Source organism: Ixodes scapularis, unplaced genomic scaffold (genome assembly GCF_016920785.2).
Source record: "Ixodes scapularis isolate PalLabHiFi unplaced genomic scaffold, ASM1692078v2 PGA_scaffold13__105_contigs__length_92229423, whole genome shotgun sequence".
Lineage (NCBI taxonomy): Eukaryota > Metazoa > Arthropoda > Arachnida > Ixodida > Ixodidae > Ixodes > Ixodes scapularis.
The window spans coordinates 74,591,247-74,608,553 of record NW_024609839.1 but is presented as its reverse complement, the minus strand read 5'-3'; the positions used below and the strand labels follow the sequence as shown (position 1 = coordinate 74,608,553).

Here is a 17,307-nt window from a genome sequence, read left to right as displayed (position 1 = left end):
ACGTGTGCAGAAAAAACAAAACAATGCAGTACCGAGAAAAACAAGTCCCCACAGAAAAAGAAGGAGGATATATACTAACTTACTAATCCCATCGTACTAACTTCCGATATGACATGGATTAATCACATTAACACAATTTCTTCGGACACAGCAAGGACCCTTGGTTACATCCGGCGTTGCTTGAATGCTGCTCCTCCAAAGCTTAGGAAACTTGCATACGAAACCTTCATTCGACCAAAATTGGAATATGCATCTACAATATGGAATCCGCACCAAAATTACTTAATCACCCGACTGGAAGCAATTCAAAACCGAGCAACCCGCTACATTTTATCAAACTATGACTATAAAAACAGTGTCTCTGCCATGAAAACGAGCCTAAATTTACTAACTCTGGAGGTACGCCGCAAGGTTGCACGTCTTTGCTTACTCCATAAACTTTACCACTACCATCCCACTGTTCAAAGCTCATTCCTGCGCACTCCCGCACGGTCATCTCGTCGGCTCAATAACTCTTACAATTTTCAACGTATATCGGGTTCCAGTAATGCCTTTAACAAATCATTTCTCCCACTAACAATTGTGGACTGGAACAGTCTTCCAGAATCGCTCATTACAATAACTGACCCTGTGGTTTTCAAAAGCTCCATCATGTCGTATTTTTCCACACCAAGTTAAGTGTTTTAGCTACGTTGCATGAGAGTGCGTTGTTATGCAATTTTAGCTACGTTGCATGAGTGTGCGTTGTTATGTAATTTTTATATTGTTGTTTTTTTTCATTTCTTGTATAATTTCTTGTGTTGCCCCCTCCTTATGTAATGTCCTCGACAGAGGACCCTTAAGGATTAATAAATGAATGAATGAAATATAGCTTTTTATTAAACGTTTTCAAACTCTGTTCGGTGCAACATGAACCGTATGAATAAAATCCCGAAATATCAAAACTAAAAAAAAACAAGAAAAAGATTAAATTTTTAATGAAAAAAAAAAGTTTTAGCGGAACTTGTGAATAACATATGAAGCCGATCGAATTGCATTAGCTGCCAATAATAGACGCAACATATTTTTTTTTTTTCATCAAACATTTCCGAAATTTTGTTTCGAGCTTTCTAATGCGCCGGATGCCGTCACGCCCCCTGCAAGAACGACGATGGCTTCCCACAATATTGTGGCATAAAATAACAGATCACAGTGATACTCAGCTCATTGACGAGTAGCCGGCGCCCCTTTACCATTACAACTCCATGGTTAAGTAGAAAGGCCGAAACGCTAAGCATAATGGAGTTCCTCAGTGTTCGTGGAAACATTTCGAGATAGAACACCTTTCCCATTACATCTAAAGCTGAGGGGAAAAAAAATGAAAGATGTTTACAAATCTCTGTAATGCGAAAGTAGAGCGCAGCTTTTGAGGAGGAGGAGGGGAGGGGACGGAGGGGAAGGTAAGTCCCTCCCCCTCCTCCTCTTCCTCCTCTCTTCGCTCTCTCCTCCGGCCGATGAATTTGTTCATAAGTGACGTGGCACCAAGTCGTGACGTCATTTTCTCTGCTAAATTTAGCGGGCAAACTGATTTGGTGTAGACGAGTCACGTGACGTCATTTTCCTCGCTAACTTTAGTGGCGAAACGTCCCATAATGCAACCTGCGCGGTTACGCCGACGCCGCTCAACCCGGAAACGGGCGCCTAAGAGCTGCGCTCTAAAAAAAAAAAAAAGGGGGGGGGGGGGGTTACCGAAGAAACAGAGGACTGAACTGAAGACGGCGACTGCCTTAGTTGGTGAGCCTAAGTATAAGTGTTTCCAACTGCTCGATCGGAGTCGCCTGGTGTGCGGGCCGCGTTTGCAATGCAAGGTGCGTGGACGAGCCGAAAGCGACGATCGTCTTTGGTCAACATCTCCCGACCGCTATCCTCTTCACCACGCGGAAACGCACGCACGCGTGCGTGCACCAAATGTGCGCAGAAGGAAACGTTGGCAGCAGGCCATTAAATTGCAAGATATCTCTTCCACGGTTTCTACTTCTCATTCTCTCACATCTAGGCTTGCTATCTAGCCTTAGTAAAAAAGACTTGCGAGTGTACAGGCGAGCTGAAAATTGTTATAATGGGAAAGCACTAACTGGTCCCATGGAGCGAATCCGCGTTATCGGCTTTTGAAGCCGCGAAAAACGGCACCTAAATTCCCCTGTCTCAAGGAGCGAAGCGTGTAGTCTGTGGCAGCGAAACAATAAATAAATTCCCATTGGCTGCGACGTGTCCTATTAGATGCTTCGTCAATGAAGCCGCCGGGGCCGCTCAAGGTCAAAACTTTTCGTCAAAGCTGTATTTCACAGGACGGTTTTTTCTTGTAAAATTACAAAGCGTAGCTCCGTTTCTGTCAAACAATAGGGCCCAAAAACTTGCCAGGGTCAATGGCAGGCGGCGACGAAGACGACAAAGTTGACTGGCGGGGCGCGTTTGGCGCTCGTATTGATAGATGGCGCTACCTCCTTATCAGGACTGCACGCAACCAGCCTGGTTTATTAAAATGAACATAATATTTTATAAAGTCACTTTGGTTTAAAAAATTGATGCGGACAATAAAAGCAAAACTTTAAGCTAAAAAAAAAAAAGACGCGTTGGCGTAACGACGGCGCTTTTGCTGCAAACTAATTTCGTCTGCGTATCGTCTGCTTTCTTTCGCTGGTCGGCTACACCCTCGGACGCTGCTCCAGACGCCATCTATCAATACGCGCGCCAAAAGCGCCCCGCAACTCGTCTCCGCCGCTGTCCGCCGTTGACCAGGGCAAGTTTTTTGGCCCTATTTCTTACAGAAAGGGAGCTACGCTTTCAAATTTTACAAGAAAAAACCGACCTGTGAAATACATCTTCGACGAAAAGTGTAGATTGCTTCGTGCAGGCTCCGATTTTTACGGTCCATTTTAGATCGAGCCTGGTGACTTGGGACACCCTATAGTTTGGCGGTGGAAGCGATCGGGAGAAGGTTAGCCGACTCACCGTTGACCGCATGACTGTTGCCGCGCTCGCTGGTCGACGGAAAGTTGAACGAGGCGCTCCTGGGAATGGCCACAACTTTGGGTGTCGGGGAGGACGCGGACACCGGGTCCATCAGGGGACTGGTCTCGGGGCAGACGGAGGGGCCCCCATTGGGGGACTCCGGGGGCGTCGGGGACCGGTCCAGCCCCTCCCAACTGCACAAACCCCCAACACATGGCCGATCGTCAAGAACGAAACTCCGACCGCGCTGAACAACAACAAAAGAAAAAAAAAAGAGAAAACCCTGAAGTCAGAGTTGCACTGCTCATACGCCATACAAAAGACACGGTGTTCCGCGAAACACGCCTCAAGTATCTTGGAGGCACGTTTGCTTCGTACTTATGTATGATTCTAAAATGTTCGCAGACAGTGTTTGTATAACCAATGTGACCGTCATACAAGGAACAAACATGCCTCAGACAATGTCTGCGGTCTGTCTTCCAGCAGTGCGACCCCAGCTGCTGCTTGAGAGTTCATTGCCAGTTTTCGCTTGACGCGTCGAGAAAAAAAAAAAAAAGTGTTAAAAAATTTCAGCACTTTACGTGCTTGCCGCGAGATATAAATCGCATCATTTAGGGAGAAAGAAGAAGAAGAAAAAATACAGAGATCTAGAGAGAGACAGAAACACTCTGGAACTGGCAACCTTGTTACGCAATATGGCATTCGCGAAACCCCGCGGGGGGACGCAGAACTCAAAACGAGAATCTGGAAAAAATGAAAGCACTTTTTATTTTTTTCTATGTTCCACCATCCCACATCGGTCGGGCGTCCCTTTTTCCAACCGAAGTTCAAGCACTCACTCACCCGCGGGCAATGTATACAATAATCCGCTTCCCCTTACGGTGGACCGCAGCGGACGCTACGAGCCAATCAAATGCCGTGCGAGTGTCCCACGTGACCTTCGGGAGAAACACAGCGACACGCGTAGTCGGGTGATGCGTTTACAACGCTGGGATTGGCTGGGGTAGCTCGTACCGTCCGCTGCGGTCCATCGTACGGTGAAACGCGAGTGGAAGGGACTCCCTCAGGGCCCTATGTTCCTGGAAGTAAGACCACACGCTCTCCTGGTCCTTGGCACAACAAACGGTCTATCGAGGGTCGGAGCGGGCGTCGGAAAGGGAAACGGAGGCAGACAAGTAGAGCAGACAACATAAAAAAGAAAGAAAGAAAGAAAGAAATGAGCCCCGTTGGTTCTGAGAACGACACTGTTAGCATTTGACGGTTCCCTCCAGGCAGAAAACTTCCAGTAGTTTCCTTTGCGCAGACTGCGCTCCTTGCTCCCGGGAAGTGCCCCTCCCGGCCACTAGGGGGGGGGGGGGGGGGGGGGGGGGGGGTTCTAACGTGCTCTAACGGCACGGGGAGTAAAGAAACCCTTTGTAGGGGAGGGTGGGCCCGGTTCAAAAGCAATTTAGTCTCGTTTTTTTTTTTTTCGGTGTGTAATGTTTTTGTTGTATTTTTGCCCAAGCAGCGCAGAAAGGAATGTGGTGATAATTCTTAAGTGTGCTTCCTTCTTTTTTTCTTTTTTTTAAATATGACTTTTTTAGCTTTATACTTATATATATATATATTTTTTTAGAGTGGGGGCTTCAAGAGCCCCGACCAAGACGATGTGCTCTGGTTTGTTTGCTTTTGTCTAGTTTCTTTTTTCGCGGGGGAGAAAATAATAAATCCCCCCCCCCCCCCCCTCCAAAAAAAAAGATAGATTTTTTGGCATTCTTAGGGCATACTTGCTGTTTGAGGGAACTTCAAGGATGGCTACAGGGGCAAAGAAATACGCTGTCGCCAATAGACAGGCAAGAGCAGAGGCGTCGTCAACGCACATACCAGCTTTTCTCGTGCCTGCGTGCTAGAGGTAAGTGTGCGCGGAATCGCGCGATTAGCATGCACACGTCCAGGGGCGAGGGAAAAAGATACGATACAACGATGCTGCCACCCCGTCCCAAGAAATTCCATCGGATGGCGGGTCGAAAGAAAATTCGCGAAAGACGGGATTTGCGCCCCCGTCTTCTAGTGCCCAAACCGTCGTCGCCCCCCAGCCATGGAATACGCCCCGTCGTGTCGCAAAATGGCGGTCTTTATGCACCAATTTAATGTATGAAACCACAGGTGCGTTCACACGGCAGCCATTACGAAGACGCCGATCATTTGAGTCGGTGCATGCAGCACCGAAACAATTAACGATAACAGTGTTTAGAAGGTAAGTACGTTGGTAAAGTTACACGTTACTGAAAAAAAAAAAAAAGTAAACAAAACGAAAGATTTGTTGTGTCCGTCCCCGTGTTTATTATTTCGATAACGTGAACTATAACACGCTTTAAGAAGAAAAAAAAAAAAAACTGAGAAATTTTGGTAAGCCTCGCGAGGAAGATTATCTTTTACTACTGACACGGACATGATCAGAAGGGCCGGGTGGTCTTTCGATCGTACCGTCTCTTCCAGTCTGAGCTTCCTATCTTCAATAACACTTTGGCAAATCGTGAGCTTCGAGCGCGGACGCGCAACCAGAGCACGGTGGAAGGCAACGAGCACGTGCTGGAAGCCGGGCCTTTGACAGAGACGCGCTACCGCTAATAAATCGAGAGGTGAGGGGTTTCGCTATTAAAATAGGAACTTGATTAAAGATGAAGGTACCAGTATACATATTATTAGAAAGAACCGAAGCGGTAATATACAAAAAAGTAAAGTAAAAAATAAAATGCAAAAGTTTTATTGGATATTTATGTTTTAAACAAACTTTAAATATCAACCCAGATTCGTGCGAAAAAGGAAAAAAAGGGGCCGGAGTGGGTAGGCGGGCGGGTGGGTAGGGCAGGGGAGGGGGGTTCCATTAGTGAAGCATAACAATTTCAAATCAGATGCCTCATTTACATTTCCTCCACTTGAAGAAATCCTTCCACATCCAGACATACTGCCACGCATTGGATCTCTAAATAATGGCAAAGAGTGAAAAAAAAAAAATCAAACCCCACTCTAAGAAAAATGAAGTTTCGCAGCAGGCTTCACCGACTACAAACTACGACTCTCCGCTACCAGGAAGCGACTGCAGAACTCACCGAAACCACCACCACCACCACCCGAGACGAACCCAAGAGGCTCCACCGACCACAATTTGGCACAGGAAGCCAAGCGCAGCTAAGACCCACCTCACGTACCATTTGCGCTTTTGCATGAGGCGCAACAGGGGACTCGCCGACATTGCGGATGCACTGTCCCCTCCTGGTATCGCAGTTCAACCGGACAACCGCAGAGGAGACCGCGGCCTCGAGCACAAGGAGCCGGCCGTGTCCGCCGCGATGATCAGCTCCTGGCGACAGCGTCCAACCGCCATCACAACCACAAGCAAAAATGGGCAACCGATGATTGAAGAAGAGTCAAAGCCGTGGGCCTCGGTCCAAGGCAGGAGGCGCGTAGCAGACGATCGCCGCCTGTCAATGGCACGCCTGATTGGGAGCTACGAGCCTGGCTCTTTTAATCTTTATCGGCGCTGCAGCGGTGTTTCCTCCTTCTCGCGGACGAACTTGACCGTGTAGATGCACACGAGTTTTCCTCCTCTCCCTTATTCTTGTCGTCGCCTATCGAGGCAGGCGTCGCAAAACAAGAACGAGCCAACTGGAACGAGTCCTCGAGGCTCTATCTCGCCTTCTGCCAAAACCGTAGGACGACGTCGCAGCAACAGGACAGAAGGACTCGGGCGATGAAAAGGCCGTCGGCAATATGCGATGTCGAAGATCCCACCGGTCTGTAATCTCGCGTTATTCCAAAACATGTACATCGCGGTGACGTGGGTGCTTCGAGAGAGAAAGTTGGTTGGGTAGGTGGTGCGGTGAGTGATCGCTACATGAGCGAAATTGGTCATCGGGATCCCTTTCGCGCACGTCTACGAAGATTCTTCAAGGGGTGGAGTCCTGTCATGGTTGGCAGTGACGTGGGCCGCGTTGCGTGATCCGTAAGCTGTAATCACACATGGCTTGAAGCGACAGGTACAGACCGGTCCGGTTGTACGTGCGCGTTTGATCGGTATGTGTCACATTTCGTTCGCACAATGCCGGACCGTCGAGTATTGTAAAGAGCTGAATTGGCCGGAAGGATGTCTTTTGTAAAAAGGAATATGCGGATGCAGTCAAATCTTTCTAGAGACAGACAGTCACATGATGCGTGTCTGGTTGAAAGCGGGCAAACGCACAGGCGCGCGAGGGATCACGATACGTTGCTATGTACATGAGTGAAGCCTGAGCATAAATTAGCTGCCAACAATTTTCAGACGCGATTCAGATACAATAAGACAAACTTGCCCGATTTAAAAGACCCCGAAAATGCACGTACGCACCTGGGAAATCAACACTTTTATTGGGTTTGTCAATTCGGATTACGTCATCCAAACACGTGCTCTTTACAGTAGACGAGTTACAGGTTAAAAGCAGGACAACCTTTTTTAAGTAGAGCACACGCTGGAGAGGAGGATACCACCAATCATGGCGAGAAGGGGAGTGGCAAGGGCCTGCCGCCTGTCCTACTTTTCTTCACCTGCAACAGACTACAACGCCATCTTTCCCTCCACCGCCACAGATTCACGGAAGATGTCCGTAAGGATCTTCTTTCAGCTGCACAAAATATTTGCGGTCGTCGGGCATCGATATCTATCCATCTATGTACTCGTCGAAAAGAGCGTTGCAAGCAAGATGCGAGTCGCCAAGTTTGAAACGCACTTGGACACCAAACGCACTTGGGCATCATTTACCATGCGACCCGTAATCGAAGGCAGTGAGAACACTCGTTCAATCTCGAGTATCGCCCCTAGAGTCCAATTGCCACCAATAGGGCTCATCCTGCGGGTGCAGCAAATGGTCGGGAACGTGCGCGAGAATAAGGACGCCGCGCGACGCAAATCAACTGGAGTGTTCCTTTTTTTTTTCTTTTTTTAAAAGCGACATCTAGGCGTCGCTGTGTACTTTTTTTTTAACCTTCACTTAAAGAAGGGCACACAGTCGTATGTAGCGATTCAATGACTGCCTGTAGACCTCCGTGTAGGGAGGCAATATATTTTATCGAGCCTAACTGAATCGATGATCTGGATTCTGGAGGATGGTTCCCCCGAAACAATCAAGTCGTTCTTTGGGATGACTGATAAAGATACCCATGGAGAGTGGTTCCGAGCAATAATGGGCTTAATTTTTATGATTAACTATTATAAGCTTACACACGTGGATGACCATAAGCAAGATCCCCGTGGGTTCCTAGATTTCTATTACTGGAGCTATCCAAGCAGTGGCTTACAACAGAGGAATGTCTAATTATCTTGGCCCTATTCCACACGTTCATCATTTTGAGTCCGATCTCCAACTCGGGTGCATGTCTTCTGATAACCGCTTCTTTGTTGCACTATACAGAAGGGCTGGAGGGTCCAGCATGGGGCTGGAGGTTCGATAGGGCTCATATTATGTAGCAACACACGATACAAACAGGGAGAACCAACAATGCAGTATAACATAGTTATGAAATCTGCACGTATTATAACCTAAATATTTAGGCCCTTGTCTTTTTTAGTCAATAGTAGGTGCATGATATAACCAGTATAACCCTATAGTCAAAGTGGGGCATTGCGAAACATTTCTTGAACTGCCGGCTGTCGACAAGCTGAAGTGCCCTGTCCTTGAAACGAGAGCCCAACTCTCATCAACCGAACAGGGCCAAGCGTCACGACGACAAAATATAGACAAACCCCCCAAATAACACACACACAGACCGACCGGCACCGGGTATACCCGCATGGCTCTAAGGGGGCGGCCTGCTTCAAAGAGCCCTCCGTCTCTGCTCTCCCGCATCGGTCGGTTCACCAGAGTGGCCTGGGAACAGGAAGACCACAGAGAGTTCCTCGGCGCAGAGGACACAGGGAAGGAAGGCATCCTGGAAGGGAGACCAGAACGCTGCCCGTATCCAGTTACGCAGAGGAGCCCGCTATACCAACGGGGTTTCACCTCACGATGGACCACAGGGAACGCTACGAGCCTTCGAAGCCAATCCAATGCTGCGGTTCATCCTAAGGTGAAACGGAGTGCTACCGTTCCGCTAGATTGGAACTCCAGGGTAGCGCGCATCTGGGCTAGGGGGAGAGGGTAGTAGAAGCTATAGGAAGCAGACGAGGGACGAACCCCACCGGAAACTCTCGTTGACAGTGCGTCTTCCTGTCAGGGATCGGCGATCTGTCTGTCTGCGGGGGCCATCGCGGATGGGCGGTCACCAACCATTGCGCGTCTGCATTCTGGAGCGTTGCTTGCTGCTTTGCTGTTCGAATTTTTGGCGGTTGCGGGGTGGATCCCGCTGACAGGCCGTCGAAAGAGAGGCGTCTTGTTTTGCCAGCAAAGTATAGTTCAGCGAATGCGGCGACTCGTTTCAATATCCGCGGTCGACCCTTTGAATGTCGTTTTGTTTTTGTCACAGTCGTTGCAGGAGACGTATTGGGACGATGAAGACACGTGGCCAACTGAAGACAAAACGCGGCGCTTGTTTATTCATCTATTTCTCTATTCCCACTCTCGTGTCGAGCGAGTGTCAGCTAACGGTTTCTTCAAGCTCCGACGTCAAACTACAGTCGAGAGAAGCATACTAGCTACTGCCACATTTTGCGCATTTAGTGTTTCCGGTATTCACAAATACAAAGATAGAAGTACTCAAATTATAACTTCGATAAAAATATGTAAAAAAAAACCAAAAAAACAAAAACAAATAGGGACCGAAAATTCAGTCACATTCTGCCGCTTACATATTTATGTTTCCAGGTACCACGTGGACGACAGACGCGGGTGGGCTTTTGCTACCCGATAGGCCAAGATAACTACAAGCGAAGGCTTGCATCACGCAAAGATGTCGCAAGAGGACGATCTCCCGATAAAAAAAGCAGTCCAAAACATCAAGCATCAAATAGCTCTCTGCCCTAAGCGGAATTACTTCCCTGAAAGATAATTTCTTCGGCACCCTGGCCAATTACGAGTACATTTCTGTTTAGTTTGTTTTTCGAAACAGCACGTCTATTAAGGGTTTCTCGTTTAGAAAGTGCCCGTCAAGACTGTGGCGCTTCGCCAAGCATCCTTACGCCCACCCTCCAACCTGACGACGGACTCGTCATGCACGTTTCGCCTTCTGCTTTCGTGCATGCGCTCATCGATGAATTTTAACTCCGTTCCGCAACGCAAATAAATCAATTTGGACGCTTCGCTTATTAATCGACTTCTGCTGCAGGTGTTACAGCGTAAGAAAACCAGGGCGTGGTTTACTGCGCTTTCTGTTCACGACTGGTTCATCGACGTTCGTTTCGGCAAAAGCTGCAATCTCTTTGCGCAGCGCTAATAAAATGTCCGGGACTTGCAACGGCCTGCTCTTCTTAAACTGCCAATGACCATATAGTAAGCGCCACAAGAGGCCGGTCGACATACTTAACCTTCCGGTTTGTTATTCAAGTATAGATAGATATTAGCTATTTAACAGTAGCTAGGTGGCGCAAGTCACCGTCCTATCCAAAGGGTTCACCGTATTCATCCATCCATCCCATCCATCCATATTCGTGTCACCAGTGGCCGGATGACATTAGGTGGCTGTTACTGTTGAATACAGCGTCCGTAACGCTACTAACAATGGCCGCGGGTCAGGCGATCTTGTATAGTTGCGCAGGAAGAAGTTGGCTATGCTAACATCTAAAAGGATAATAGCGCTATATACATCGTTTCAACGGCGCCCCTTCGCAAAATCCTGGGATTTTTCATCCCGCGAAAAATACCGTGGCACACGTGGCAGTCCGGCCCATAGAGGGAAAAAAATAAAACAAAAACAAATCTAACACAAGTAGCCTGTCGCCCGTATACCTAGTCTAAAAACGACGCAGAACGCAGCTTTTCGCGGTTTTCCTGCCGTCGGGATTCGATGAGGGGCGAAACGGCAGACCGTTCCAGCGCATCGAACGCAGCACGAGCCCAGAAACTGCCATATGGGGTATAAACGTCGAAGATGAAAGAAACAGGGCACAAAGAAAGGCAAACTATTCCGGTCTTCTGGACGGCGCAGCCACGTCGTCTCCCCAGCTGAACCATCCCGCGAAGCTAAACACCGCCCGCAAACCGTTCGGGGGTTTAGCTAAAGATGGCCCGATATATCCCAATGCCGAAGGGGGCATCGAACGGTACTGGTGGGGGGAGGGGGGGGGATTACAAAGGCGAGCGCCTCTCTTTGTCGAACCTAAAAACCTCGAACCAGCTTTGGTCCAAGCTGGAAGCTTACGAAAATATACGGCCCAAGCGAGACTTTCGGCCCTTCATATATACGAGAACCTTTTCTGCGTGTTATTTTTTTCTCTTGACGATGCTTTCAGTCTGCTTTCCTTCTTCGAAAAGATGTTATAATGTTTACGGTTAGGAAGAAGAGGAAGTGCACCTTTAGAGATAACTTTTACAACGTGCTCTTCATCGCAGCTCTTTATACGATCTCCCAAAAAGCTATAATCAGGATGTTTTCATCAACTATTCAAATGTAGAAGGAAGTATCAGAGAATCAATAAGGAATGAGACGCAATTAAAGCGTAAACCTGTTAGTCTTGAGGCGAAAAGCTGTAAGCTGCAATGCCGCGTGATTCTTTCGCGCTTGGTTGTCTAACTTTCAGCCAATTTACAGTTGCGAAGGCACAAAGCACGTCATAGTAGTAATGGTTTCTGTTGTGTTCACCCAGTTTCGATTTCCACTTCATCTTCATCAGTGTTGTAAACATTTTGATGCTATCATTATTCTTCTCTTCTTCATCTTTCTTTTCTTCTATTGGCTCTATCTAATAAAAAAAAACAATCTATCAGAACGCTCGGACCAGACTGGTCGCTCACTGAACAGTGTCCCCGTAGCCCGGGACACCACAGTTTCATCACGGCCGTTAAAGGTAATGATATATAATAGGACTGAGTATTGAATTCTAACTAAAAATGATCGCGATTATTTTGCTCGTCGCCGGCCTCCGTTATTGGTTTTCAGCATTTTTGCGTTTCAGCAAACCACCCGTGAGCGAGCTCATAAACCAGCGTGCAGACGACGGACAGGTTGGTACAGGACATGGAAAATACACGGCATCCCGATTTTTCTTTAATTTTAATATTTCACCATCCCAAAATTGAGTTAAAAAAAAAAATAGACATGGGTTTTCTGGCGAAACGTAAACGTTCACGTGCCCAATTTCCGGTATGTACGTTTGGAATTCTAATTTTGCAAGGCGTGCCAAATGTGTTAGTCCTTGCCTAGTTCAGAGTCATCAACCGACGCACGCGCGTCAAACGAATGATTAGCGAAGCACGCTTAAACTGTCGAGCACCATGCGGAATCAAATCGCACACTATCTGGATGGGCGTTCCGCCCGGATTCGAGTAAAAAAAGGCCGCGATTTTCCGAGACGGACAACAGGAGGGGCATCGTAGCAACTCTTTGTTATCAGCCTGATAAGCGATGCTCCTTTAGGAGACACAATCGCGTCGCGTCGAGAAAAGGGGCCGGAGGTCACTGGAATCGTATATAGCGCCGAACTCTGACCTACGCATTTATCGCTGACGTGCGAAGATACTATATCCCAAGAAAGTCGTTTTCTTCGCCTTCCTCCCGAAGGAGAATCGTGCGTGTCTTTCTGAAGCGACCCTGTCGGCCTTTCGTGCAGGGAGGTTCGGGACAGTGCGATTCTCGTGAAATGGCGCTCACTTTATGGCTGTCTGCAATGTCGGACAAAAGTGAAAGGGCATTAAGGTGCCGATATGACTGTGTGGTGGAGAGAAACAGATAGAGAGAGCGACAAAGAAAAAGGATGTAAAACGAAAGACGTAGAAGAAAAGAGGAGAAATTATCACATGGATGGTTGGATCCGGAAGTTTGTAAAACCTTCATCGCTTGGGCAAATTAAGAATTTTCGAAGTTTCTAAAAATGGAGTTAAGAAGTTCACAAGTTCAAACTTCAAAACTCGCCCAATCTGTAAAAACCAGTTCGAGTAACTATAGTCGAGCCATTTCTTCCGTTCGCCGAAATCGGCGTTTTCATTCAACACGTCTCTAAAGAGAAAATTGCGGAATAAATTTACGGTGGCAAGATGCTCATTTTTACGGAACTGAGGACATGACAGCAACGCCAGAAAAATAGAAGAAACATAAAGGGCAACAAATAAACGTAGCAAAAGACAAATCAACAACGTCATTATTATTATTTTTTTTACCTTGTGTGTCAATTATTACTGCTGCCGATTATGCACATAATCAACATGCCGCGTGCCGCACAAACCACGTGACTGCTATCTTCTCTCCCCTGAACAATGTTTGCATGTCTGTACACCTGGACGAATAGGAATCTCGTGGGCACCGGCGAGCCGAAATTGATTCCATACCGCAACCTATAAAAAACTGAAGCGTCCCAAAAACGCAAGTTCGGACACATCAAGTCGGATCTTCCATAGACCTGTAGCTCTCAAGTTTCGAGTAGCGCTCCTGGCGAGGAAAATAGACTATTCTTAGGTCGTGTTTCAGATACTTGCTTCCACGTTACTTATGAACGCTAAGAAAAAGAAAAAGAAAAGAGCAAAAAGGTTGACAGAACTTTACTCGTACCTTATTAATAGGAAAACCGCAAGTTGTCGTGTCCGTTATTTTTTTATTTTTTTTTTCAAACGCTTTGTTAGTTTTTTGTACTTCGTTCCACTGAAGTCCAGGAGCAAACTCGATGGGGCCAATCAAACCGCCCCAAAAGCGAAACGATATGGTGTTCGTTGTGTTTCTTTCTTTATGCCTACCTTGCTATATATCATCGCTCAACCAATCATGTAGAGGGCAGACATGATTTGCGCGTCTAGTATGTGTGTTTGTGGTTGTACCCCGCGCTCTCTCCTTCTCTCCCTCCGCTTCAATGGTCGGTCCTATCACCCCTTTCCACCTTAGCAGAGTTGGACGCTGGAGAGCTGGAGAAGAGGCCACTTTCTCTCCAGCGATAATACTTAAAAAAAAAACAAGCGAGCTGGTGATGATTCATGGTAATAAAACCCGAGACTCAGGAACACAGAAGGGGGCGTTGTGTTGTGTTCGTCCCCTTCTGTGTTCCCGAGTTTCGGGTTTTATTACCACTAATTCCTCTCCAGGTTCGCTCTGCTAGAGGAGAGAGAGGTGAGAGGGGCTTCCACTTTACTCCTGTCAACAACCATACCCGTTTAGACATTTCCCCTTCCGAGAAATCCCAAAGAAATCGCCGATATAGGGAGGGGGGGGGGGGGGGGGGTTGTCTCGAGCATATACGTCTCAGCAAACAAAGACCATCGAGGCCTCGCGATAATGCGAGCAAGGCCACGCCGAGGACTGCCCTCGCGATACTGCGCCGTCCTCTCAAGAACCCTTTGTCGACGAATGCAGCGTCAGAACAGGGCCATAGTTGGCACGTCGTCGCAGACCTGTGTTCACGACGTTCGTTTATCGACGAGATAGCATCGCCTTCTTGACGGGATGGGCACTACAGCCGGCTATCTCGAGCCAGCGGAGACGCAGTACGCGGGAAAAGGTCGGGCGATCAAAACAGCGAGCTGGCTATCACCTCAACACGTTTTGGGCATAGTTCTTACGTCGCGCGAAGATTGCAAAATTGAGTTATCAATAAAAAATAAATAAAAAAAAACATTTTTTGTTCGCTTTGAAAGTTCGCAGTTTAATGACATACTAAATAATTATACGTCGAATCCAGACACAGCCGACGCTACAAGGTAATGTGGCCCATCAAGCCGCATCAAAAACGCAAGTCAATAGGCGTATGATTGGTTCAGCGACGATAGAACACGCACAGAAGCATGACGAACACCAGGATGGTACGGTTTTGACGATGTCTGATTGGTTGTCTCGTCAGCTCGTAGCGTCGGCTGCGCCAGGACTTAAGGCGAAACGAAATATAAGAATTCATTTTAAATGCACACAGAACAAGTAACTTAATTCACCACGTACTGGGATCAGACCGGGACGTAGCAGCTAAGCTGTCCCAAACAGTCGGACTTGTACATCGTAATCCACATATACTGCCACAAAATATTATGATTTTAGTTTATAATAGCTTGTTTTCATCTAGGCTCCCCTACTGTCATTTAGTCTGGGCATCCACAACTCAAACAAATCTACATAATATACCATTTCTTGCAAAAACAGTTTATAAGAGTTGTTGAAAATATTCCGTCTTACTCTTACACGCATGAGTTGTTCGTAAAATATAGTGTATTACAAATGCAAAAAAATGTACGATTATCGGCTTTCTAAAGCTTTAAAACAAGAGGTTAAAACTAAATCGTCGTTTTTAAAAACGACTAGCTAACTTACAATGTAATATTACAGCCTACACAACGCGCCATAGTGAGCCTTAAAAAGTTAGCACTCACACAGCAATCTACGGGCAAGATACGTTGAAAACCAAACTACCAAGATTACTAAATAGATTAGCTGCCGAAAATGTCGAGCTTTTAGATATTACGTTCAAAGCATTGCGTTGATCTTTCAGCCCCCAGACGACATTTCTTATGTAAGAAACAATGCAGTGTAATATTATTAAACCTCGAGAGTTGTTGTGCGTGTACGTGATCTTGTTTTTTCTTGTTAATGCCTTTCAAGATATCCTTCGATTGGTTGTGACGTAATTTGACTGTGTACATTGTTGCTTCTCTTTATTCTCTTTACATTGTTTTCTGTTAATGCTGTAAGCTGTATGTCATGTTGATTGTTTTTTTGTGTTTTTTTTTTGTGCTGCATAAACGCCAATGTGGGGGCCTTTGGCTTTGTCAAGCTGGCCTTGTGACAGCTTTTTCCACAAACCTCCACTCTCCTGTACGCTTGTACTTCATGTAAAATTTAAAAAAACAAAACAAAAACAGAAACTAGTATTTACGAAGAAATTTAAAAAAAAATTCCACATACAGACGACGCTCAGCGGCGGAAGCTCGAAGTGCGATCGACACCCGGGGCGGAGTTGTGCTACCTCTCCTGTCTATTGCGCGGTTCATCTCATGGGCAATCCCGATGGTAGATTTTGGAGCGACCCATAAGCGCTTCATGCTCGGGTCTTCGGAGCAATAAATGCTAGCGCGCGTTTGCATGCGCAAGAACATAAAAAAGTGCTTTAAACCCACTCGAAATTCACTAAAAGTATTCCCCATGAGCCGCAAAAATGATTTAAAAAATAACGAAGAAAAAAAGTAAGCTTCAGAGCACCAATTATAGTTCAAGGTTTCGCCGCTGCGTGAGGAGGAGCTGCGAATTCGCAAACTTTTCTAGAAAAAAGTAAATAAAGAAAAGCCCATTTAGCAGCACTCCGCTTGGTACCAACTGTCTGTCCGGGCGTCCTCCCAGTGTCTACCTGGAAGAGTGAATTTGAATGCATATATTCCCTCTTGAAGGGAATTAAATTTTACAACCTTTTCTACCTGACTTATGCATATGCCTCCACCATGTTTGGCCTGGATAACGTAAGTACATAAAGAAAGAAGCCCCAGGGGCGGTTTGCTGGTGAATGCGGTTAAAATAACCGCAAGGGGGACAGTGAGGTCAGGTGACCGGCTCCGTGGAGAAAAAGAACCATAGCGTTCCAGTCGATTCCGCTCAGCAGACGTAAACATGCCTTTCGTTTGCCTTAATCCTATAGTTAACACGACCTTCTCTAGAAACAAATTTACCTGCCGCTCCTAGCCTCTTCACTTAGTTCACCCTCGTTGTGCGCGCAAAATTGAACTTGAATGATCGAAGCGAAGATGGATTTATGTCAGCCATTTGCCTCGAATACCTTTGATTTCTTGTCCCGGCGTATTCGCCCACGTGACCTATTTTAACCACCGGAAGGGATAGTTGCATGCACCAGAAAATCGGCCCAGAGTTATGTCGGTTACGAGTCAAATCAGTTTATATCAAAAATGACGTTCTAAGCCACGGCTCCGAAACACTTCCTTTTGTTTCCCTTTCCTTACAGTACCCTCATCATCATCATCAGTTTACATCACTTCTTTCAGCCGGACTCTTGAATCTCTGCGTTGCCTTGTTGTCCGTTGGTGTTGTAATCTTTCCGTGTTTTTATGACAGCATACTGACCGCACTAAGGCGTCTATGCAGCGACACTCGTAAAGGTTCACGCACTTACGTTTCACTAGGACCGACCGCACTACAGCCGGTTCTTAAGGCGCTGGTGAGTGCTTCACGACAGGCTACGCAGCTGGTTGTAAGCGGTCACGGGCGGCTTAGACACGGTCGTACGTTGCGTTTACC

General features: G+C 46.8%; 1 protein-coding gene across 5 annotated transcripts in view; it reads right to left on the bottom strand.

The window, feature by feature from the left end:
• The window catches only part of LOC8034159 (proton channel OtopLc), a 54,861-nt gene that overhangs the window by 16,899 nt on the left and 20,655 nt on the right, over positions 1-17,307 (bottom strand). For 3 of the 5 annotated variants that reach the window (XM_029970597.4, XM_042289958.1, XM_042289962.1), the window contains exon 2: positions 2,992-3,185. In XM_029970597.4, coding sequence (XP_029826457.3) covers positions 2,992-3,185 — 194 coding nt within the window. Of the gene's footprint in view, positions 1-2,991; positions 3,186-6,173; positions 6,552-17,307 lie in introns of those variants that run through there. The other 2 variants (XM_042289960.1, XM_042289961.1) reach the window with 2 other exon arrangements.